At 33.6% G+C, this 26,251-nt stretch overlaps 1 protein-coding gene across 1 annotated transcript in view; it reads left to right on the top strand.

Moving 5' to 3' along the window:
* Positions 1-26,251, top strand: part of LOC132544798 (serine/arginine repetitive matrix protein 2-like) — a 132,209-nt gene that overhangs the window by 29,039 nt on the left and 76,919 nt on the right. The window contains exon 4 of the mRNA XM_060208444.1: positions 19,029-19,211. Within this exon, the coding sequence (XP_060064427.1) occupies positions 19,029-19,211 (183 nt within the window). The remainder of the gene's footprint in view (positions 1-19,028; positions 19,212-26,251) is intronic.

The raw sequence follows: 26,251 nt of genomic DNA on the forward strand, positions 1-26,251 counted from the left end.
AAGGGTGTCTGGTAAGACTTTATTTAGAAGTTTTGTTCCACATGAAGATTTCAGGAATAAAATATGTAAGTTATGTAAAGTCTGCAGTACAGATGACAAAAACTGCAGGAATGGTTGGACTATTTAAACGGAGATATTTTTTTCCTATTTCTGTTTGTTATTCTGGCGTCATGACGACTGCGATGCAGTAAAAACCTGCAGCTTTTAGACCAATCCTAATCAAGGTAATCAGATCTCCGCGTCTTTTCATAGGAATACACAGTCAACAGATTGATGCTCTTTTTTTCACAGCATGATCTAAGATTTTATTAGTGTGCTTAATTAAACAGAGTCAGGTACGATCGTGTAGTGTTGACGCAGTGATTGAATATTGGAGAAAAAAGAAATGGTATGTAGTGCTGCAGTATGATAGGATTCCAGTTGTCATGATTAATTGTCAGGCATATTGCATGGTAAAATTTGTCGGAGGAATAAAGGAAGACCAAGGAACTAAAATTCACAACAGAAATTCAGGACATTCCAGTCTTATGAGTAAATTAGTAATTTGTTTCAATTAAATGTTTAATTTTTAATTGAACAGTGTATTTGATATTGGTTAGACATGTTTTGTATAAAGTGGGAATATATAGAGGAATTTCTCAGGTGAATTGATGTATTACTTTTTCTTGGAGAAAAAATTCAAAACCAAGCTGAAATGTAACATATATGGATATGTGTTGCTATCAGGACAGATAAATTTATCTTTGAGAAATTTTTTTTAAGTGACATATTCATCACACCACCTGTGTTGATTGGAATTTGATTTTTAATGGATCTGAAACAATACTTAAGATTATCAGTTAAATTTTATATCTTTTTTCCATACTTAGATATGGAAATTGAGCTGCAGGTGTGTGCTAGATATTTGAGTTACAATTTTCATAGACACCTTGCAATTTAAACTTTATTTTACGAGTCTTTTCGGACCACATTCAAATCGTTTGAAATCAATTTTGTCTTTTTTTTTAACTTTTCAAAAATACACTAATTAAAAGGTTATGGATTTATACTAAATTTTCACTTGAGATCGATGTTTGATTTTTAGACAAAATTTCGTTGTGTATGTGTATGCATGGTGCTACAACACTATGTAAGACTGTAACCAGACAAAAATGAAGGTAAGATCAAACTTGTAAAACTGTTTCTGGAAGGTGTAGAAGATGAATGACTCATGAAACTGAAGGCTATTGCTACATGTAGGAGTCACAATTCAAATATTGTCAACGCAAATAGCAGGAGAATAAACAAAAGCACTTGGCCTCTGTTAGGTAAGTTTTCCTGCCTTTAGTGTTAATACGCATTAATGATATCTGTCAGAGGTAGCCAATTGGCCGACACACACTTCTCACCGTTCAGGAATTTCTGGATCATTATTCATAAACAGTAATGATAGCCATAGAACTATTTATGTAAAAACACCGGTGCAGCCCTGCAACTGTTGCATGGAGTCTACAACCCTAGACAACCTGGAGGTTTATTGTTGTCAAGATGTTGCAGCCGAATGCTTTAATGTGGAGAGCCAATTTGTCAGTGCCAGTAGGAGTCTTTGTTATTTCTTCAGCACTTTAAATCTCCTACTCAGCATGTTAAACAATTGTAAGGGTTTATAAAACAGATCGTTTGTCTAGTCCTATGTCCTTGTACAATACTCAGATTGGGTTTTCCAATGTGTGATGGTGTCGGCTTGGTTTTTTTTTTGTGGATTTTCATTTTTTTTGTTTCTATTTTCTTGAATGATGCAATACATGGCTTCATCTCCACACTCATCCCAATACTGTAAGGAAATAAATTTGATAAATGTTTATTGAATAATAAAAAAACTTTTTAGTGAATATGATAAATTGTTATTACAAATATTAAAGATAAATAGTAATTAGTTAGATAGAAGTAGACAGTCAGGAAGTTGAGAACAGTTGTATCTAAAACTTATTGACTCTGTTAATCCGTTGTAAAAGTATATGGAAAAAGTAAGGAGAGAATTTGACAAGGTTTTCCAATGTGATTTTAATAAACTGTTCATTAAAATGATTAATTGATCATCAGGATTTATAATTACATAAGCACGTCAAAAAACATGTTGAAGATTTTCCACTTCTGTATTATTTTGGATATGCTTGAAATCAATGCATACTTAGAAAAATCCTGAATATGTTGATGTGTATTGCAGTGTAAGCCAATCAGAGACATGAATCACGCCTCCGTGATTCCTCAGGCACAGATCTGTCACTGACCACATATCACAGATCAGCCAACATGTCCTGATGAAGTATGACAGATCTGTACACTGATATAGTCTAGGAAGTGCCTTCTATATATATAGTTCTGACGACACTTTCATCAATGGTCAATTTCTGATGACGTGTGCTGTGGTCAGTTCTGTGGTCAGTTCTGTGGTCAGTCCGTAGATTTATTGGTGACCTTTTTGACCTTGCTCGAACTTTCATATTTCCAAAACAATTTAACTATAGGAAGTACATATTTGAAAACATAAATTATTCTTTTTTTTTACGCAAAAATAGTTTGCCATGGCATTAACATATATGTATATATACATGACCTCTGACCCTGTTAATCACTTCCTGGTATTTATTAAGGAGAAACAATCACCCCTGAAACTTCAGGAATAAATCATTTTTACAAAAATTGTGCCACCTCCTTGTATATGAATGATAAACTGTGTTTTGAAATATGTTGATACCTTAGTATCTGTTTATTATTGCAGACTTGACCTTTGTCTAATGTGTTGACATTTGACCCCTATACACATGCATAATATATAAATGATAGGTTAGAGATAGGTATGGCGAGTTACACCAGGTGTATATTTACCTGTAATACCGGTACAATCAATATCTTGATTCAATATTGATCGCGCCGGCTTGCTTTGTTAGGCAGGTCCGTTTTTCTGGCGTCGTCATGAAATATACGCCTTGACTGCTAAGGAAGAATCGTGACAGTGAAGAAACACATTATCAACAGGTGTATACTGACCTGAGAAGCCTTGTTATTTAGCTGAAGAGTTTACCTGTTTGTAGAGCTGATCGAATCACAAGGATAATTAGCTGATTATGGACATCAGTGAAGTTGTGTGTGTTTGACCAGTGAGATATCCTAATTTCTGGAAGTCTCCAGCTTAATGATCACTGTTATTTAGTTGCTTGACAGGTAAGGAATGTGGATTGCCAGTTTAATATAACATATCATATCTTCCCAATTAAGTCCAGATCTTGTTGTCAAAATTATCCCAATCCTGACAAACTTTCAGTGGTGATGATATCGCAGATAAAACGAAATAACTTGCAGTCGGTCGAAAATGTAAGTTGAACCAACGGAATAATTTTTTTTGAAAAATTTTAAACAGAAAAGTTAGAACATAATTTAAAAACAGTTATTGTATAACTGGAAGATTCATGTTATTTATGTCAGATATGGTTGAGAGAATGGTATTTTCTGCATGATTTGATTTGTTGGCAGGATGTTCCCCAGTACATTAGAAAGATGGAGACTGGTTGTCTTAGGTCATCTGAAAATAGATTGGAAATGAGTGGTAGAAGTTATCATACACCTGTAGATAAAACTCTGATACCATTAATTAGTAGGAAAAAGTAATTTGCCTGTATAATGTAGTGTCTACTGATAAGAAACTAAACTTAGTTATGATATTTTTTATTTTAAGTTGTATGTTACTGTAGTGTATTTGTCTCTGTGGCTAACTTGCATCAGTTTCAAAATAAAAATATTTGGGCTTTAAATGTGGTTTCGATTGCATCTACCGATATAGGTTTTTTTTACTTTATGTTAAGGATTTATTGATCGAGATAGGTAGGTCTTAAAAGATACAGAAATAAGTATGTATTGTATAACATATGGTAGGTTAAGGTTAACCCTCACATTATGAGTCTTAAACTTATGTTAGAGTTACTTCCCTTATTTACAATCTATTGGAAAAGTATGTCATTATTATCTAAAATATGATATGAATTTTATGTGTTCCTTTTGTCTTCATTTATTTTGTTCATTTTGGAACTCTTTTAAAAGGGAGATCTTTGTCAATGATATTGCTGCATGCAGCTTTAAATAGCTTTCTTCCTTACCTCTCAGTAAGAGAAATAGCGATTTGATTCGGACTAATTGTTCCTTTTGGTTTAACACTTATTTGGGAGTACACAAATTAAAGCTGAAGTACATAAACCTTAGCCTGTATTGAAAATTTTGAAAATGCTTTCACGCTTGAGGCATGCATATTTCTTTTGTGTTTGTGAATATCACTGCAGTGACTGACAATCTGACAGGAGATAATGAGAGGAGATCATTCTTTCTGGTCATTCAAGTATTTTGCAACTTGTATTATATTGCTTTTATTCGTTCATTTTCTCTCTCTTCCCCCCCCCCCCCTTTCACGACCAGGTAACATGTAGAACCTATTCCCAATATCAACCATTCTTATTGCTGAGAAATTAACCTTGAAATGTTACAACATGTCTGTCATTCATGTTTAAATTCCTGATGTTATCATTTCTGGCTTTTATCAGCTAGCAAGTTTGACATTTCCAGAGCAAAACAAAAACAACTGAAGATTGTTGCAATCTTCAATATGCCTTGCATTCAAACATTACTTTATCTTTGTCACTTCTGCACCTTTCTGCAGTTCTTCGTGGGCGATTTGAAAAAAAAATCTTGACATGTTTCAGTCTGTGGTTGGTCCTCATTGTCTATGATACAGATCTTTTTTTTTCTTAAAGTAAATTTATCCCCAAAAGTAAACAGGATAAATCCTCCACACTGTAATGTCTAATGTCTAATTTGATGTTAGAGATTTAATTTAAATCTCAAGTATTGATTTTTCCGATTATGGAATTACGTTAGGCTAAAAAAGCTGCCCTGACAAATGCCCTCTTTTAAATGTATATTGTCCCAGCTTCATTGATATGCCACCTTCAGTGACAAATCAGATTCAAATCCATTACTTACGGAGGCCACTTGGTTTTAAGTAGATTTAAACTATTTCTCCACAATTTGTATGACACCAAAGACACTTCTAGATTATCATTGTGGTGTCGACTCTAGCAATCTATCAGTTTTTAAAAATTCTACTGCAAGTTCAAACTTAATTGAATTATCAAAAAATTCAAAGAAAATTTAACTATAATTTAAGATTTTCGTATTTCAATATGTTTTCATTCGTTGATGAATTTTTTATTTTTGAAAATGTTGTTTGGATACGTCTTTCCCAGAAATCATTTTAAACCTTTGTACCAAAACATATTCTGTATCATCAGCATTACTTTCAAGGATGATCAATAAGAATATACAATATATACCCTGCAATAAGCCCAGCCCTCGGGCAACACATTGACTCTAAATGTGGAGGGTGGGCTTATTGCAAGACCATAAACCAGTATGTATCGGTAAATCTGCTGAAGAGTACTTTTGTATATGCATGAGCTTATTTCCAAGTATAAGCTTATTGTAGACCAAACATGGTATGTAACAATGATATAATAATTTCTAATCGGTGCACTATCTTTCTGATTCATTCCTTCCGTGTTCCAGGGGGAAGTTATACTTATCAAAATGTTATCTTGTACAATGAATTGATCATGTTATATTTCCCACTGGAAATATCCTTCATTATTGTATTTCATTATTTTCCATGCAATATCACAAAATGAGAATAAAGATGACATGCTTCCCAAACAAATGACAATAAGTCTTTACCAGGATCAGAAGATAATTGATAATATTTGTGTACTGGGATATGTATGTTATATGCTTTGTGGTCGAGAAACAAGACCCGAACAGAATTGTCAACTTAACATTGATTATACAAAATCTGATTTTTCCCCCCTTTTTACTAATTTGGTAATAAAGCTATCATTTCATTTTGAAGTGTACAACCTAAATCAAATGATCTAGATCCTGGAAGCAAGTTTTGACATAAAACAGCTCATATGATAAAAGTTTAAAGGTATTTTAGTGATCAACCAATGCCGGTTACTGTAAGGTATGGGGTTGAACAGGTAAATCTCTTAAACAGGCTGTGCATGTCAATACTGATGGATGACTGAGGGCAACTAACATTGGAGAGAAAAGATTAAAAGGTCACTTTGGTGATTTTCTATGATTAAGATCAAGAGAAATGAGAAATTGGCATTCCACAGCCACAGGGCATAGAGGCCATGGATGACCTTGGAGGACACCACAGGTGGATGAACAAACATCTCCATCAGTACCTATTTTGTTAAAAGCTTAATCAAGTTGATGATTCAGCATTGCAACTTAAACTTAAAGTTGTCAGCTTTGAGTCCTGAAAAAAGGATATGTTTATATCTATTATTTAATGTTGATGATTTTTAGGATTCTGTGCACACATTTAGATTTACTTTTGAACTATTGTTCGTTTTTAATATTGTATGTGATATTTGATTCTTATAAACTTAGAGTTATCCAGATTTTACTCACTTTGGACGTTGTCAATATCTTCGCGAAGGATCCTCGTTTTATTTCTCTAGTTTGTACCTATTGACTGCTGGTAAGTGATCTGATTGATTCAATAAAAGTCGACACGAGGCTCCACAATGTTACATGCAATTGAAGGCACATGCTGCACACTTAGATCAATGTTATTGGAAAATTTAAAGCCAAGCTCCTTACAACTTGTATGTTGTGATGTTGAGGAATTTCCAGCTAGTTGGCTTTTATTCCGAAGATGCTTTTTTGTAGATAGATGATAGCATCTATAACTTTGAAAACTCTATGTCTGCATCGCCAAGTGCATATTACTGTACACCAGAACTGGCAAAGATCTCATGTCTAATTGAATAAGACATTCTATGATTGACAATAACAAGGTCATGACAGAAACTGTCCTCAGGTTTCAGGTACAGAAATCTTGCCATATCGGACAAAAACCTTTATTTTACTATTGGCAGTACAACAAGACATGTGGTAGCTTTGGCCCAGTGTTGGCACATTCACGACCAACAGGGTGCAGTACACTAAAGGAGAGATCTGCTGATTTGGCTAAATATCTTGTTCTACATTATATATCATGATTAGATAACCAACACTCTGATATTTAAGTTTAAAGAATGTTTTGAATCTTTGTACCGTATTTCCTCTTAAGATGTCCATCCTTAGCTGCTGTTTAAAACTTGATAATCATATGACAATCATATACTGGTAAATTGGTTCATTATCAGATTGATTAAAGTATCTTTGGTAATTTTATGCATTGAAGTGCCCCCTGGGTCTGTCACAGATAAAATATTAAGTACACATTTCTGAACATTGCACTTAAAAAATATTTGAATAAATACTCCTGAAGATTTGATTTAAAACAGGTTTGAATGAAAATTTGTACCGGTTAGTTCGTAGACTTGTGACGATTTGAATAGATTTGATCTCCTGGGAATAATGAGTTGCGTGATTGCATTACCAGGTAAGTAAGAAATATTGCTGAATGGCAGTTGTCTTCTACAGGTATTACATAACTATTTTCTTTAGTTTGTTTGTGTGACTTCAAACAAAACAATTGGCCGTCCCCTCGTGTGAACAAACCTAATACATAGGTACATTTTCAAAATGGTGTAACTCGAGGTCACGGAATGCTGTTAACAAGATGTGTGCAATCAAGCATATCAGATTCAGTGATTGCCGAACTATTGGATAGTTTTAAGTTGGAACAGTGTACAATTCATTGTTTGGGAATGAAACATTTAATCACGTTGAGGTACTCCGAACTTCTTTGATTGTATCAGGTTAGAAGTATGCTTGACCTCAAAACAGTTAAACTTCAGGACATTCATTTGACAGTACAAAAGTAACGAAACTGATTAAATTGCTGAGACTTACTGAAAGTTTATCAACAAAACTAAAGTTAGGGTGTGATATAGTAGAAAAGGTGTTCTTTATCATTCTGATGACTTTGTTAGATTTGGTAACATGGTCCTCTTATGGTATATACGGGAAAATCCTCAAATATTGTAGGGGATAATATTTGTGGGAATGCAAGAGCTCATTTGTAGGGATATAGGGGCTTATTTGTGGGAGATCAAGAACTCATTTGTAGGAAGGTAGGGGCTTATTTGTAGAAATGTAGGAACTTATTTGTGGGAATACAGGGGTTTATTTGTGGGTATTCAAGAGCTCATTTGTAGGAATATAGGGGCTTATTTTTGGGTATTCAAGAGGTCATTTGTAGGAATATAGGGGCTTATTTGTGGGAGATCAAGAGCTCATTTGTAGGAATATAGGGGCTTATTTGTGGGTATTCAAGAGCTCATTTGTAGGAATATAGGGGCTTATTTGTGGGAGATCAAGAACTCATTTGTAGGAAGGTAGGGGCTTATTTGTAGAAATGTAGGAACTTATTTGTGGGAATACAGGGGTTTATTTGTGGGAATGCAGGGAGTCAACCTTTATCCTCTAACACAACATCACGGAGTAGGCTTATTACAGGACTGTTCATCAGATCCTGTTGCTAATTTTGCTAAAAGCAGTAGAAGGTGGTAGCCTTATTATTTGTCATAGGGTTATCTATAGCTGTGAGATAAAATGGTAAATCTGATACTGAAATCAAATATCTGGGTCAAATGTAGGTCACTGTGACCAAAGTTCATCAAACCTGTGGTTCTAATGTAGGTCACTGTGGAAATACTTGGTATTTATGGCTCATTGTTGGTATAGATTTTCAGTGCAGTATAAAATTTTGTTGTTTTATAATGTAATTGGATAGTTCAGATCTGGCATAAGCTGTAGTAATATTTCTAAAAATCCCAAAACCTAATACTAAAAGTATATGAGTCTTGAGTTTTCATAGAATGAAGATCAATTAAGGTAGGATTTGTGATGCATTGTTTGTATATGGCTTCAGGAAATGAAAGAACTTCAAATTTAGACTGAATATATATATATATATTCCAGGGTTGACATGTGTATTAAAGTATGAGAAATATAAACCACAGGATTTGATTTGTGATGTTCTACAATTTCAGATTTGCAATCTCATGTACATAGTTCCCCCATATCACCATGTGACTTGTCAAGATAAAATCGATGTGAAACAGGGCAGTTGTGAAATGTTAATTTCTAAAGGTGTTAATTTCATGGCTAGTTTGTAGTGTTGTAGTACCTACAACAATTCTGTTATTGTTTAATTGGTAGTGTTATTGTATATAAGTGTAAATGTGGTTAGTTTTTTACTAAGTTTACTTTAGAATCGACATGAAACAATATCAGGGAAATCGTGTTGTATACAGTGAAAAATTTTCGCCTGATTTGCTGCTATTTTGTTCACCAACTTGACGTGGATAAAACAATTAAGTGGGCCGTTATCAATGACCGTCATGAGTCCATGAGCCAGTCGCTCATGTGCAGAAATTGGGAATTTGTACCGATGGTCATCAACACTCTGAACCAACAGGTGTTTTTACTGTTCACAAATAATATACATTTATCTCTGTCTCGTAAACAAAATTCTGTTTATTGTGACAGTGTCCAGTATTTGACAAGACATAGGTATGGCGTGTAATATATAATTTGTAATGAAGGTAGTTTTCTGTATTTCTGTGAGATAATTTATACAGAGTCATCTACTATGTTATTCTCTGACTGATAACATTGTTACTGAGATATTTTCAATTAATCTTTATGTCAAGACAAGAAAAATTAACATTTCCATCCAGAATTTACACGCAATATATATACTGGTAGCTATCTATTCTAAATTTACAATAAAAGTACCATTTATTTTTTAAGTTTGTAATTTTCACAAATGAGATGTTGGTCTAATTGTTAGTTTTTTCCAATAACTAAGTGCAAAACAATTAGATTCTTAAAGAAAACAGTGTAAGGGCTGTTCTACACCTGTAAAACGATATAATTATAATTGTAGGCCAGTGTAATAGACCAAATAAATAGTTTAACTTAAACCTAGGCTTTAAAACTACTTTTGAATCTGACTTTAATCAGAGTTCACCTTTTAGGGAGATTTCAGTCACCTAGAAAATGAATCAATTTGATTAGGGATCATTTGCCACTTACTTGTTGGTTTAGTGGTCTGATCCTGGCCGCTTACTAGGCTTTAAGGTCGGTGTGTAAGGTGACGCTTGTGCAGGGTTATTTAATGTAAATTTGTTGATCATGGAGTTTAAAGGGACCCAATTTCGGCTCCCTCTGATGAAATAAATATTTGAGTGTTTAATCAAAGGATTGGGCAAATGTGTCAAGTAGTTTGTAAGGTCTTGCAACAAGTTGTTTGTTTAGGAATGGGAGATGGTTTCAAAGGGAGATTATCCCACCTACGTTGCTGTAACAGGCTATTTTTGATGCAACTTTCTCTCCACCTTGATTGTAGTCTATAGATGTTATATTTGATTTCAAAGTATTCAGATTATAAGCTCTATCATCAGTCTCCTTCACCATAATTATTGAAATTCACTTAGCTAATCAAATTAAGTCCTTAACTAAAGTTGTTTTATAGACTTTTTGTTTTAGTGTCAGTTGTGATATTATATCATAGCATCTAAAATTTGATTAAAATTTGGACATCGCTAAACGTTTTTTATCTGAATAAAGTTTGCTATCAAGGGTCTTTAAATCTTAGTTTTAGTGATAGCGTGATCTCAATTTTGAATTGATCTGTTGTGGAATAATGTTAGGTAGAGACTAATTTATGTTTTTATCAATTTATTTGAATGACATTGTTTAAACATCTGTTTGAAGTCTTGATTTGAAATTAAAACTGATTCAAAACTATTTTGGATTTACACTTTAAAAACTATACATGTTCAGAATTTGATTATTCAACAATTCCTTGACAGTTTCCAGCTGTGACACAGCTGAGCCAAACTTGTGGACAAGATTTCTAAATCTTGGTCAACTTACTCATTTGTTTATTTAGCATAAAGAAATCTTAACTTTAAAACTTGTAGAAGTTTTCTTTGAAAACAGTTTGAACAAAAGACCGCACCTGTGGTTGTATATCAATTAGGTAGGTATGTTTTATTAGTATATTACCTATGTATTTACCTGTCTTCGATGTTTATCCTCGTACAAGAAACACCTGTATCAGGATTTATACATACCTGTGTAAATGTGCTTCGAGCAAAATTTCCTGTTGTTGGAAAAATAAGAAAATACTTATCCCAACATTTGTACCATTACTACAAAGTGATAGGCAAATGGCCGACATTTGATAGGAAATTAAATCTACTGCATTAAACAGGAAATGATAACCAGGCAAAAAGTACTTTAATCTAAGGTCTGTCATAATGGACATAAGTTTATTCATGCAAAAGTTATCAGTTTTCAAAATTCTATGCTTGCTCTTATTAAGTTAATGTTTGGATGATGATGATGATGATGATGACGACGACGACGACGACGATGACAGACTGTTATAATGGTGATGATTGTTGTTAGGATATTGGTCTAATCTCATCCTTACGTTGTGAAATGACACTCATTTTATAAACATGATGAATTTACAGTTAATCAAAATCTGGATTGATCAGATGATAGAATCAGTTACTTACAAAGAAATTCATATCATTGTTGCATAGAAGTCTATCATAGTGTGAATTCCAAAGAATAAATTAAAAGGGCTCTTTTTACCAGTTAGCTTCACAGTAATAACAACCATAGAATTGTTCAAGAGAAACACTGAAAAAAAACCTCAGGAGATTAAACAGGAAAGAATTATAAAGAAATGATACTAATTCCTTATGATATGATAAAAAGTTCATACATACACCTCTACCATATATGGTTCTGTCTCTCGCCTTAACAACTTTTTACTGAAACATTCCAGAGATTGACTGAAACAAAAGTAGTGAGGCAGTTTAGATTTTATCTTTCATCGGATTAAGTAGAAGGCAGGTAAAGTAATGTTAGATATAAGCGACCAATAATCTGAGAGATACATTAATTGCAACAAATGATATTGTACGTAACATTATATACAAGCTGGACTGATTACACATGTATGTGTGATGACTGACGCAGATTGGCTGGCAATTGTTTTGCATAATTGTTGAATGCTTGGATAATTTTTCGTCTTGACTTGGTCCCAAACCATGAGGCTAATGTGTTATGTATCGGGACAAGATGTACACACACGATATTTCAGCATTTCTTGTGATAATGTCCACGTTTCTTTGTGAATTGTAATGATCCTTGTTTGATGTATGAGTGGTCGACTTCGATAAAACAAAAGATTTCTGGTTGATTTAAACCGTCGCAGCTAAGCACTGAAAAGATGAGATAACTTCCCTTCGTGCAGAAGTAAGAGATTACAAGGATGACTCGTAACCAGTTTCTTGTTGTGGTTAAAAGTTTTTGTGGGGTCGTTCCAGCAGTGGGTATGAGATCCTTCTGATACACCTGATCAAGTAGAAACCAGTTGGAATTGATTTGGAAATAGGAGATAAATATTTACCATTTGTGTTAGATATTACTTGTTCATCAGAGCCAGTGGCCTTGGTTTATTGGAACCCTAGAGTCTTATCACCGAAAATTGGCCGAGCTGTTTATGCTTGACCATTAAATTGGCTTTGACTTGAATATTGGAAAGATTTGAGTAAGAGTGACTCGCTGGACAGCCAATTGTGTTATTAAGATATGTGATTTGAATGACCATGGACACAAACCATTGGATCTAGAGTACAGGCAACAATGGGGCGTTTTAAAAGGTCTCAGCCGGTTTTCTCCTTCTGATGTTCGCTTTCTGCTCCTGAATAATGAGATGGTTTGTGGGTCGTGTTCTTTTGTCCAATGTTCAGGCCATGAGCAATTGTAAAGCTTGCTGGGTGCAGGAAAAAGAAGATTGACATTTTCTGTTGTATTTTTTCTGCCGTTGAAACTGGCGTCCACTTGCATTACCTCTTCACCTACCTGGAAACCCGACACTGGAAAGGATTAATTTCTTGACGGCATTCCAGCGACACCGAGCTACTTTTCCCATAGCAATAAACGACAATAGGAGTAAAGGGTTCAGCGGTGTGATGTCGGGACGTGGATGGCTTTGATGTCTATTTCTAGTCCATCATTTGAATTCTGAATTGAAACAGTGGTAATAACAATGACACTGCAGTTGTGTGTAGGATGCCATTGATTACGAGATATCTGAACATCCTGTCTATTGTGAAATGGGAGGTTTCACGAGTACACATCTGACCTATGACCCTTACCTGATTTTCTGAGGTGTCCGTCAAATTCAAATTTCCTTACTAACGCCAGATAGACAGTATGATTGTGTTGGAGAATAACTGGATTCAAGGTTTACTGTAGTGCACCTGACAAATTCTTTTATTTTTTTAACAATGTTTTGGTGTATAGTGTTTAAGAATAACTAGTACGAGTTTGAGATAGCAGTTTGAAGTGATCTGCAGTGCATACACAGCTTCCTGTGAGGGAAGCACCTGTTTTGGATAAAACCATGATTATGTGATTAAAACCACTTTAAAGTACATGTTGGTCGGATTTAAAAACAATCAACTTGAACTGGACTGGCGCATGAAAATGGCTGGCGTGTGTTTTGTTGGGGTTTGATGTGACGATTGTGTCAAATTGGTATATGTTAGATTATCATCTCCTCCGTGTGATATGGCTGTTGGAGTTTCTATCTTTACACTGCAAAACATTTTGTTGTTCTTTCGATAAATTACTTAGTATAACACCACAATGCGTCGTGGAAGCTCAAGTTTTAATTATGCGGATTATGTCTTCAGAGTTAGGTAAGTAAGGTAACTTCCTATTGTTTTTTTTTTTCAGAAGATAGATTTTTTCTTGTCAATCAATTCCACTGATATTGATTTTAAGGAATTTCATGAAATTTTTAGTATGTAAGTTGGCTTTAATTACATAGAACTGATTGATGTTCAGGTAGATCAGAGCAGCACAGCCAGGAATTTTCACCTGGATTTTTCAAAGGTACAACCCAGCGCTTAAAAAATCAGTTGAGAATAGCTATAGATTTTATTCACATGAAACTCTCATGTATATGGTTGTATAATCTTTTATACATGTAGATGGCTCTTTAAGTTTTGAGTAATGGTCATAAGGAGGGTTTCTGATGAACGTACTCCCAAAAATATTGAAAGTAAAAGACAATGATATACTACAGTGTGTGTAGATACTGATTCTATAAAACACATCTCATTGTGTGCTATTATTATGGAGGAGCACAATCTTGTTGGAAACCTCAAATTTCTTGTCAAACGCAGCGATGAAATTTGGACAGATTGACTTTGTTATATAGTCACATGTCTAATCCTGATACTGATTATTTCTCTAATATAAACTGTAACATACCATACCTATCCTGCAATAAGTCCAGGGAACCAACACAAAAGCTCTCCAAATCTGGGGGCTCATTACAGGACATAGAAATAACATTAGTTGGATATTTTTAACAGTAATACACACAGGTAGACCTATTACCAGACATGGGCTTATTGGCAGATAAATATGGTAATAAGTTGGTTCTATATTTAATGAAAACTTCCTTTGTATGTACCTTTGTATTATAACATCCTGTCTAATCTGACCTTTATGTTGTAACTCCCAGGGTCTGATAATATACATAGGTTCATCTAGCCATCTTGTTTCCCACAGCGTGTGATGGATTTCACTGCACACAACATTAATCTTCTGTGTTCTAAAGAAACAAAATGTTTTCATATTACTAGGTTAAAAATGATCAGATATCAAACTCTATTTTATAATATTGATGTATAGAAAATATAAAAGCTAGAAATGACCATATATGGTCATAGTTTCATTATAAACTTAATGTTATTGATTTTGTCTGACAATATACAAAGTTTAAATGTCAGTATTACACAGCTTTTATAAAGGGGAAACACCATGTTTCTCTCGGTCAATGTGTTTTATATGAATTATCTGTTCATGCACGTTATTGGATAAAATCTGGTTGTCATGGTAACAATTCACATGTTCTGTACATGTTTTTAATTTGCATACAAGTGTGAATAAGGAAAGCAAAGAGTTCTACAATTTTGATTACATTTTATCCGATCTTTTTGAATTTGCATGTTGTCAATACTTGATAACTTCAAAGAAGATAGGAAAATATGGAAAAAATTATTATGAATGAAAATCTTTTTTATAAATAATCTACAGCACACTGTGAGGTGATATGATTGTCATAGAAAAATTTGGATTATCAGTCGTTGATAATCTAAATAATTTAATCAGTACAAGGTTGATATGATATCTGCTCATAAAGTTAGTCACATGTTGAGCTGAAATACCACAGCTCATAAAATATGATAGCAATTGTCAGGAAAAAAAAGATACTAATGTGCCGTAATTTTCTGATTGGAATGTATGAACATGATTTGCGATTTGTAAGTACATACATATCACTTCAAATATTGATATAAGTTATTTTGATTTAGTAGAAATTTAAGTACCAGTGAGATCGGTATGGAAGGTCAACTTGCCCTGTAAGTTCTAGGTTTTACGCTCTGGTAGGTCTCTTTGCAAGTTGGCCAGATTTTACTATCAGTAGTCTTAATCTGAAAGGAAAAATTCTTCATTAATTTCATACAATAAAGGTCCTGTTAGATTTGATCGGGTGAAAGGATAAGATCTGCCATCACATACCTGATTAAATTCACTGCTTCTCTTGGTGATGTTGATATTAGTCCTTTGATGTTGCTTCAAACTTTTGTTAATTTTTCCTGTTTTTTTGTAGTAAATAAATCTTGCCCCAGCAGTGTTGTATCACAGATTATATACAACCACCTGCAAAATACCACCTGTGAATAGAGTTTGATTCACCTGTTAAAAACATGATTTGAATGATATATGAAATAGTTCACAGAGCATTAAAGTCAGTTGTTCTTGATGTTTTACAGTTTTAGCTTAAAATTGATCTGTTTTATTTCTTTTTCATGACATCAATAATTATAGGAGCTCTGATGAGATATAAACAATATTTTTGATTTTTAAGAGATTTTATTGTTCAAGTTCTATTGTAACTAGGAGGGTCTGTCTAAGTTCTGTGATTATTTCTCTATCTACAAACCACTTCATTAAGACAATGAAACAGTTGAAAAAAACAGGTTACAAATTTCATCCTGAACTCTCCAACATAGGTCATCAAAGTTGTAAAATATATACCATGTTGTGTGAAAAACACATTTTACTTCAGACGGTCCAACTTTGTAAGTATTCATGACAATTAAGGGCAAAAATTTTGAAAGCTTGGAATTTCTTATCCCAAAAAGAGAAAAATGGACCCATGCAGGTTTTTTGTGGGACTGTCAAAGATTTGGTCCTGTTTGACGCAAAGGCCTTGCTTTGGAGCACTCCTAGCTACCCAAGTCTTTCATCATGTGACATTTTGTTCCGGTTGTCAAAACAATAGGATCAGGGTTACCTTTTCCTACATGCTATACCCAGGTGTCATTTGTAGCGACTTGAGTGATTAGAAAAAGTTGGCCACAAGGATCTGATACGAATTTGAACTTGTCAACAAATGTAACTGTCTATGATGTATGGTACATGTCACCCTGACTCTGACTTCGTGCAGATGAATTAACTAATGGTGTCATTTAAAATACTCAATATGACATGCTTTGTTCCCCTGTTCAAGCTGCAGTGCATGCACTCCCTAAGTTCTGTCAGGTACGTGTAAAAAGATTGATTTGTTTTTTATATGCTTTTGATACATCCCAGTAACTCCCTTTACAGACGGCTGTCAAGCCTTTTAGTAAATATTTAAGAATGGGCAGTGATAAGAAAAGATTGAATGTATACATCTGTACTGGTATTGTATTGATTTGTTTGTTTATTTACCTTTTTTTTGCGTCAGTACAATTTACAATAAGTTATCTGATAATGTATTAATCACTACCTTATATGGTAAATCAAATTAATTGGGGTTCCGATTGTGAGTCCCAGATAAGAATTTCCTCACCATGAACTATATACTATTAGAAACACAAGGAGTCAGACTGTCAGTGTTATGTAAAACTCTGTCCTCATGATCAATGTCTCACCACTATTGAGATAATGCTATGTATCTATTGTTTAACTGTATAATACATCACCTAACCATGATCAGGCTTTTATCTCCTGACATTAGTGTTGCTCACTGTTATTTCTTTGCTTCGTCTATATCCTGCTATTGCTACTTTCAAAAAGGCGCCAAACTATGGGACTATGTCCAGTTTAGGTCACAGTGACCTATATTTTCAATTCACTGACCTTGACCTATATTTTTCACTTTACTGACCTTAAGACACATTTTGCTCCCTATATGTGATGCAGACATTTATCATTTAGCTCCAATCACCAAGCATGGATGCATACCATATATATTGTTGAACATAAAACTTGAGTTAAAGTAGGGGATGGGCTTATACAGGAAAATAAAATATTATTTGTCAGCGTTTTAATCTAAATGCAGTAGGCTTATGTGGGCTTATTACCATGCGTGGGTGTATTGTCTGATAACTGCAATATGTTTGTTATACAAACTTTTTATCATTTAAAAATTTCAATATGTTAATGCAATATATTTCTTCAAGCTGTTAGGTATAGGTCTTTTTATAATCAGATCAAACAATATAATATAGATCTTGGCATGTGTTTGTCATTTAGAGGGATTGTTTAGGTGGTCTGTGTAATATCTGTGGTCCATAAAGACGAACCACATGTTGCATACAGCTATAATGTTAAAGAAATCTTTGCTGGTTTGGTTACAAAATTGATGTTAATTCTGGTTAAACATGTGATCAAACTTTATAAACAGATGTCTTTTTCTCATCCCTAAGGGCTAGAAAAAAATCATTATAAAATCACGATTTCTCATTATTTTGACTTTTCCAAATGAAATAACACATTTTGTATACTTACATGAAAACATCTAAAATTGAAATATAATTTTGGAAGCCCCATTTTTGTACCTTTGCAGATTTTATTATGCTGATGTTGTCAATTCAGACTACAATACATTTCTGACATAAACAAACTTCAGACATGATAATTTTCAATCTGGAAAAACAGAAATTTGTGATAAATCTGTGACAGTGATAAATCAGTATCATCGTAGTTCTTCATCAGTTCAGACTACCTTACAGCCAAAAAGTTAAAATTGGGGCCCATATTTATGCCAAAGCAATAATTTATGTGGGTAGGTTTCTATCATAGCATTTTCTGAGATGACCATCGATTTTGAAAATTTGCATGTGCATATTACTATATATAGCTTTGTTAGTAGAATACCTCAGGGATGTTAGATGTACAACATTGTTATATAAACCTCAGTAATGTCAGATGTACAACATTGTTATATAAACCTCAGGGATGTCAGATGTACAACATTGTTATATAAACCTCAGTAATGTCAGATGTACAACATTGTTATATAAACCTCAGGGATGTCAGATGTATAACATTGTTATATAAACCTCAGTGATGTCAGATGTATAACATTGTTATATAAACCTCAGGGATGTCAGATGTACAACATTGTTATATAAACCTCAGTGATGTCAGATGTATAACATTGTTATATAAACCTCAGGGATGTCAGATGTACAACATTGTTATATAAACCTCAGGGATGTCAGATGTACAACATTGTTATATAAACCTCAGGGATGTCAGATGTACAACATTGTTATATAAACCTCAGGGATGTTTAATTTGATTTGTACTCACAGCGGTTAATGTTTCAGAGGAAGCATAGAAATTTTGCCAATACTGTGTTGTCATTGTTGTGGCCATGGGCAAGACACTTTAGTTCAGTTGCCATACATGGCATTCAATGGGCCTTCCCCATGATGTTCAATAATGTGTTGACCAGCTACCTCAATGAGTCAAAATGACTATTGCTGTTTATATGGCAATAAATCTTGCAGTATATTTAACCTCACAGGAATTTTTTCTGAATTATTTTAATTATGTAGACGTATATGTTTTGTACAGTGTGAGAATATCTTGTGTATTTACAGGGGATCTCCAAAGTTGGAACCAAATGTCAGCATTCTGAGAACATCATCATTTCTACAAAGAGCTCGTGAATTACAAGAGCTTGAGAGAAACAGGCAAGGAACACAGGATGATACAATCTTACCAAAAGACACGAATAACAGTGCTTCAGTGAAATCTCGTCAACGTCGAATAGAAAGCTTTCAGTAAGTTTGAATCTGTTACAATTTTTGTATGAGAATGTTTTTATTCCAGGCAAGGGCAAAAGAATTTGTATGAACTTGTTCTTCATCTTCGAAATTAATGAAATACATTTCAATTACGATTCCAGATCGTGGGTATTAGGACATGGAAGCAAATCTAGGTGTTACAAAATTACTGCATACAGGTTGTCCTTTCTACGATAGGTTGAGATAAGTTGAGTGTTGAATAAGATTCAAAGTGCTAAAAATGATCCTCTTGCGATAATCCAAACTATTATGTACAACATATCACTGTCATTGGAGAAGATGGGGTTCTATTGAATCTACAGTCATCTTATCGAAAGTTACGTTACTTATGTTACCTGTGACAGATTTTGATTGAGAATCTGTTTGCACTGGAAGAAAGGTTTTGACCACAATAATATTACCAGGTATATATAGCAAACTTTGTAAATTTTATACTTCATGATAAGCCAGAAATTGTCTGGAACCTAGTCCTTGTATTTGTATCTTTGAAGATTTATGAAGAGTGGTTACACTTAATGTAGACTAATTGAAATGTTGAGGGAGACATATTGTTGACCATGGTGAAAATTGATAAATAGGTGCCAAACAAAATTCCATAAAAGGTTTGCTCAATAAAACAAGTCCATTGATTCATATAGGGTTCATTAGATGGTAACTATTGAAAGTGACATCTTTTTTGCCCATGAGTTGGTGAAATTGATGACCTCTGTGATAGAATTGATTGAGTGACAGACAACAACGCCCTGTTCAAGGTCACTGGCGTCCGTTTCCAAGGTCACAGGTTGTTGACTTTGTTGATTAGACTTAATTGGTTGGAGGGTCTGGCTATTGTGTTTTAAAGGTTAAAGGTCAGACAAGGGAAATGGAAAGTGTCTGTGTTGATTTATCATCATTCTGCTGGGTAGCTAATTGATATCAATATTTGAATTGTATTAAGTTTCTTTGGTTGAAGTTAAATGAACATAGGATTACTTGAGGAAGTGTTTACTTATGGACAATATTTGTTGTATTGAAAACTTCAACAGTAGCAGATATTTTGGTGAAATTTGTCATGAAGTGATGAATTTACCCAGCCTGCTACAAGCAAAGTTGTTTATAAATGAAATAAAAGATAAAAATAGAATAGAAAAAAAAAAAAGAGAAAATCTTACAAAGTTAGTTTGATGGACATTTGTCAACAGCTTTGTCTGATGACATTCTGAGATATTTTTATTACTGTAACTGATTGAAGTTGGAAAATTATTTTAGGTCTTCAGATGATCATATAAATTTGTTGATGTTGGTATTAATGTATCTCACTTTCACACCTGAATCGGGACATTTTTGTCATGTTGGCATTGCTAATTTTAAAGCTAACCATGCTTGTAACTACTAGGTATTCAATATTGTTATGACAAGGTCTGATTCAGTTTGTTAGTATACATTAATGGGTCATTTATCTCTCAGTTTGGATTTTAATTGTTATTTTCAGTTTAAAGGTGCTTAATACAGTTATAAAAATTGAAGAGAATTTTGTAACATTATCTGTCACTGATGAAATAATTGAACATTTTATACTTTTTTTTCTTTGATTCAGCAAGTCCATACAGGCTTTTACAAAATGTACAATAAACATAAAAAAAACCTTTTGAATAATAAATCACACTTATTTTGTAACTTAAAAGTACAGAATAATCGGATACCATAACTGAAATTTAATTTCCTTAGGTTGAAAAGTATTTTGTATACAAAATGGAACAATTTTTTCATTCACACATATCGTTTTGAATAATTGGTTTCAAATTTTCGTTAAACATAAAAAATGAAGGAATGGTATTTCTTCTTTTGTTGTGTAAAATCCGTTAAAATTTGACTATTTTGAATTCTAAAGATAATGTCGTCATGCTTCAGTGATCAATGGGGGGTACACTGTTTTAGCCATAGACATAACCAAGTGTTTGTAGAGGAGAATTCAGCACCTTGATTGGTTTGCTTACAAATGTTCCAATTTCAAGAAACCCCAGATTTAAATGGACATGAAAATTCTTTACTCGAGTATCTGGTTACGAAGTTGTGCTTTTAGCCTTAGTGAATGAATAATGTTTAAATTCACAAGGGTAAACTGTTTTGTTTCACCAGAAATAAAAATTTCTTTTATTTGAATGGTAGTAAAAAAACTGTGCCCTGGCATGCATAAGTAATTTAAAGCAATCGGAATTACAAAAACACATGCAATATGTGTTCCATGGTCTGCTTCCGATTCATTGTTGTGACCGATGTCTGCAAGTGGCATTTGCCGCATTTTGGGTTCAAAGGTAAAGTATGGCTTTGAATAAATGTTTTATGTTAATATTGTACAATTTTTTGTGTACAATTATCAATATCTTCACACCTATGTTAAAAGCCAAGGAAAGAACAAAAAAGAATCACAATTATACACATATTTTCACAGACGGCAAATTACCAAAAGAAGCCTAAGGGGTCGTGTCAAAGTAACTCAGTGTTGTTTTGGAAAATTGACAGCATTTTTGTTGTGTGATGACAATGTCAATTAAGCTATTATTGCGAAATTCAATTGAACTCGTGGCAAATTCTTGGCCTTGGAAGTTAGTTTTCTTTACCAGTGGTTAAAACAGACAATAAAACAATGGTGCATTATTCAGACATATTGTCTTCTTGTATGTTGTAATATTATCCTTCCAGCACTGAAGATAATGGCTATCGTTTGGTGTCGTCCAATTCATGGTACAGTTGATAAATATCAGTACTGTATACATCATGGTCTGTGGTTTTTTACTCAAATGTCTAAGCATTTTGGTTATGATCTTCCAGGCTTTGTTATTTCAGTCTAATGTGAAAAATATCAGTATTGCATAAAGTCTATATTTAAATTTATTGCAAGGGGTTAACTAGCTGTTCAGACTTATGGGATATGGTTCATAATTCACTGATCAAATATGTATAGATATATTATGATGTATTTAGTTGTCTGTGGGGTATATATATTGTGTACTATTGAAGTCTGTTCCATATTTGTTTTTTATTTGAAGTAAAGTTAGACACCATGACGTTTATCAATAGTCAGATAAAAACTTAAGACAATGTGGACAGAATATTTTCAAACTGGGTAGGTAAGAAGACATTTGATCTGTTTGGGTTAGAAATCTGACATGTAAACTCACCATACATAAAAGTTCTCTGTAAAATGTAATTAACTGAAGGTGATTTCATGGTTACATTTTGTTTTTTAATAAATATACAGGGAAATACAAATGATATTGTACTGTGTTGAATTTAGACATCCTGTTTACGTTGAATGTCTTAGAGTAGAAAATAATGGTAGAAATATAATCAAAATGAATGTTTATATTTAAGAAATATGTGATTCATGTTTCCACAATGAAAGATTGGGATGCTTAGAGGAGTGTTTGTGTAAAAGTTTTTCAGATTATATATGTGAAACTAAATTGCATCATGTCCAAAACCATGACAGCATCTGGTCAGCCTTTCAGATCATATTTACTTGTATTTTCTTCAATTACAATATCATTACCTAGTTACTGATTTGTAAACCTTGTTTAACAGTTTGCTAACGAGATAATGCTATTTGTAAGTATTATAACTGTATTGTCAAATTGTTGTTTCTCTGTTTAGTCCTTTACTTCCATAATAGCATGCGAGATTTCACCAAGTTTGACTCCTAGACAATTTTAAAGTTACATAGGAAACAAACATAATGATGATCCAAAAATTTGACAGCTGATTATCTTCGTGAATGAGGTCTACAGTAAACATATGATTACACCCGCTGCATGAGACATTAACTCCGAACTTTGGTCCTGTCAGTATCAATGAATACAGGTAATGAATATTTCACAAACAAGATCATTCGAGTTACCAATTATCTACCTTTGATTTCAGTTTCGTGATTATTAGCAGAGGAGGTCGCGTGGCATGTAGATTGATATGACAAGACAATTCTTCTCAATATTATTTATGTGTTCTTGGTGTGATCATGATGACGTGTTCAGAAAAAAAATTGTAACTTAAGGATACTTTAAAAAAATTACAGTTTTTAAAATCACATTGTGTTCAAAAGGTACTGCTTAAAAAATAATTAAACATGTCGCGACAAACTGAGTTTACAAAACATCTGAAAAAAGATATAAAAACAAGAATAATTGAAAAAACATTGATCACTATTGATGTTTTAGAATTTGCAAATAAAAATTGAAAACAAGTATGAATGCATACTGTTGTAATGAGCATTGAAATTGAATTATTACGAGGCAACAGATTCATGTGTTAATTGAAAAGTCTTTGTTTGAACCTCTCTTTTCATGAATTGTAGTCTGAAGTCCATTGACTAAATTTTCGTATCTTGTCTTGTTTAAGATTTCAGATGACAGCTCATTGACAATAAAACACTTCAATATTATATCTTGTCTTGTTTAAAACACACCAGACAAACATGTTTTAGCTAGACAATGAAAAACTTGTGTATATTGTTACAAATAGTAAGGTGATAATAGGGGAAGGGGGTTCCTACAGACATTTGGTCCATGAAGACCAAACATAACTTCTACTCAGAAGATATTCAAGTTGTGTTTGATGTTCAATCTGATATCCTAGCAATACCAAAAGCATCTTTTAGCTAAAATGTAAAGAAGAGATGACTGGTTTCACCCATATAATTTCTCTCATTTTGATTAATGAAATAGAAAAAACAATTATGATTAATCAAACTAGTGTTAATTTTCATTGTAGCATGTTACTTCCTACATCAAAATCAAACTTTTAAAAAGATTTCATTTTCAATCTGACTGAAAGGGTTTTCTCTATATAGCTGCTATGTTTAAGTAAATTGTTTGAAATGGATTTATAATGCTTAAGTACAAATTTACATAAATCTTTCGTGATTTTATTAAAGGTGTGTCTTATTAAAGGAATGATGTTGTCAATGACAACAGTTGTTTCAGAAACATGGCATACAGCCTTAAATACCATTGTTAAAGCAAATTTAAACAAATAATCTAAAACATCACCAGAGTTGAAGGTCATGAAGTGGAGATCTTCAGAGTTTCCAAACAGGAATTTCTACGACCTTGACATGGAGGTCACTTTGTACTTTAGTATTGATACTGAGGGCACATGTTTCACAGTACTGTGTAGAGTTACTGGAGTATCAAGGGAATGCTTGTGTTTCAAATGTTATACTTTATTATTAGACACAAAATCCGACAAGAGTTAATTTCCTGTGAATGTCGGACGCCCAGATGTACAGCACTATATATATTTTATATGACAAAGTAATTGGCAGCTTTCATCTTCAAACAAACCGTGGCCTTAGAATGACATTTATGAACCCTCAAATCAACTTCACATTTTACAGAACCGACCGAAGCTTGACATTAACATGTTTGGAAATTATCTTCGGAATTTTTTAGTCCTGTATTTATATCCCGTATAATGACAAAACCGCTGTATTAGCATTGTATCAGCCAGGATCATAGCCACCAAACTGGGTATATATAGTAAGATAAGTCAGGATCATAGCCACCAAACTGGGTATATATAGTAAGATCAGACAGGATCATAGCCACCAAACTGGGTATATATAGTAAGATCAGACAGGATCATAGCCACCAAACTGGGTATATATAGTAAGATCAGACAGGATGGGTATATATAGTAAGATCAGCCACCAAATAACTGGGTATATATAGCCACCAAACTGGGTATATATAGTAAGATCAGACAGGATCATAGCCACCAAACTGGGTATATATAGTAAGATCAGACAGGATCATAGCCACCAAACTGGGTATATATAGTAAGATCAGACAGGATCATAGCCACCAAACTGGGTATATATAGTAAGATCAGACAGGATCATAGCCACCAAACTGGGTATATATAGTAAGATCAGACAGGATCATAGCCACCAAACTGGATATATATAGTAAGATCAGACAGGATCATAGCCACCAAACTGGGTATATATAGTAAGATCAGTCAGGATCATAGCCACCAAACTGGGTATATATAGTAAGATCAGACAGGATCAGTAGCCACCAAACTGGGTATATATAGTAAGATCAGACAGGATCATAGCCACCAAACTGGGTATATATAGTAAGATCAGACAGGATCATAGCCACCAAACTGGGTATATATAGTAAGATCAGACAGGATCATAGCCACCAAACTGGGTATATATAGTAAGATCAGTCAGGATCATAGCCACCAAACTGGGTATATATAGTAAGATCAGACAGGATCATAGCCACCAAACTGGGTATATATAGTAAGATCAGACAGGATCATAGCCACCAAACTGGGTATATATAGTAAGATCAGACAGGATCATAGCCACCAAACTGGGTATATATAGTAAGATCAGACAGGATCATAGCCACCAAACTGGGTATATATAGTAAGATCAGACAGGATCATAGCCACCAAACTGGGTATATATAGTAAGGTCAGACAGGAATGGAACTGATATAAGGACTTAGACAGAGAATAAGATATTTTATCTATAACTTGAAACAAATGAGATACTGTTGAAATGTGTGGTATTTTAATATATTACTTGAAACATTGGACCTTTTACCTACCAAACTTTGTAGAAGTGATCATTTATATAAAGATGGATTTTCATTTGATCAATGATCATTTTTGGCATCTCAAAACATTTTTGGAATTATTTCTTGGATGCTTGGCATTTTTTCTTCATACCAAACCATAAATTTTCCTAAAATTGATAGTCGTTTTAAAGCTTGTAAATGGACATTTACAGTTGCAATAACAACCATAATGTAAAGCTCAAGATGGGGACATTTAGCTGTACTTAATCCAGACCTCTGACTGACATCATCTTTAGAGGACTCCAGTCCTTAATTAATAGCTGGTAATCGTCAAGCATTAGATTTGAGCTCCTAAGTGTGACTTTTAAGGGTGTTGGAATTACAGGGTACCTCTTCTAAAGGTAGAATTCTCTATAGTGTTTATGACACAATGGGTTTTAAATTGAT

This window comes from Ylistrum balloti, unplaced genomic scaffold, assembly GCF_031769215.1.
Source record: "Ylistrum balloti isolate Yb309-2 unplaced genomic scaffold, AGI_CSIRO_Ybal_v1 Utg369808, whole genome shotgun sequence".
NCBI classification, from domain to species: Eukaryota; Metazoa; Mollusca; class Bivalvia; order Pectinida; family Pectinidae; genus Ylistrum; species Ylistrum balloti.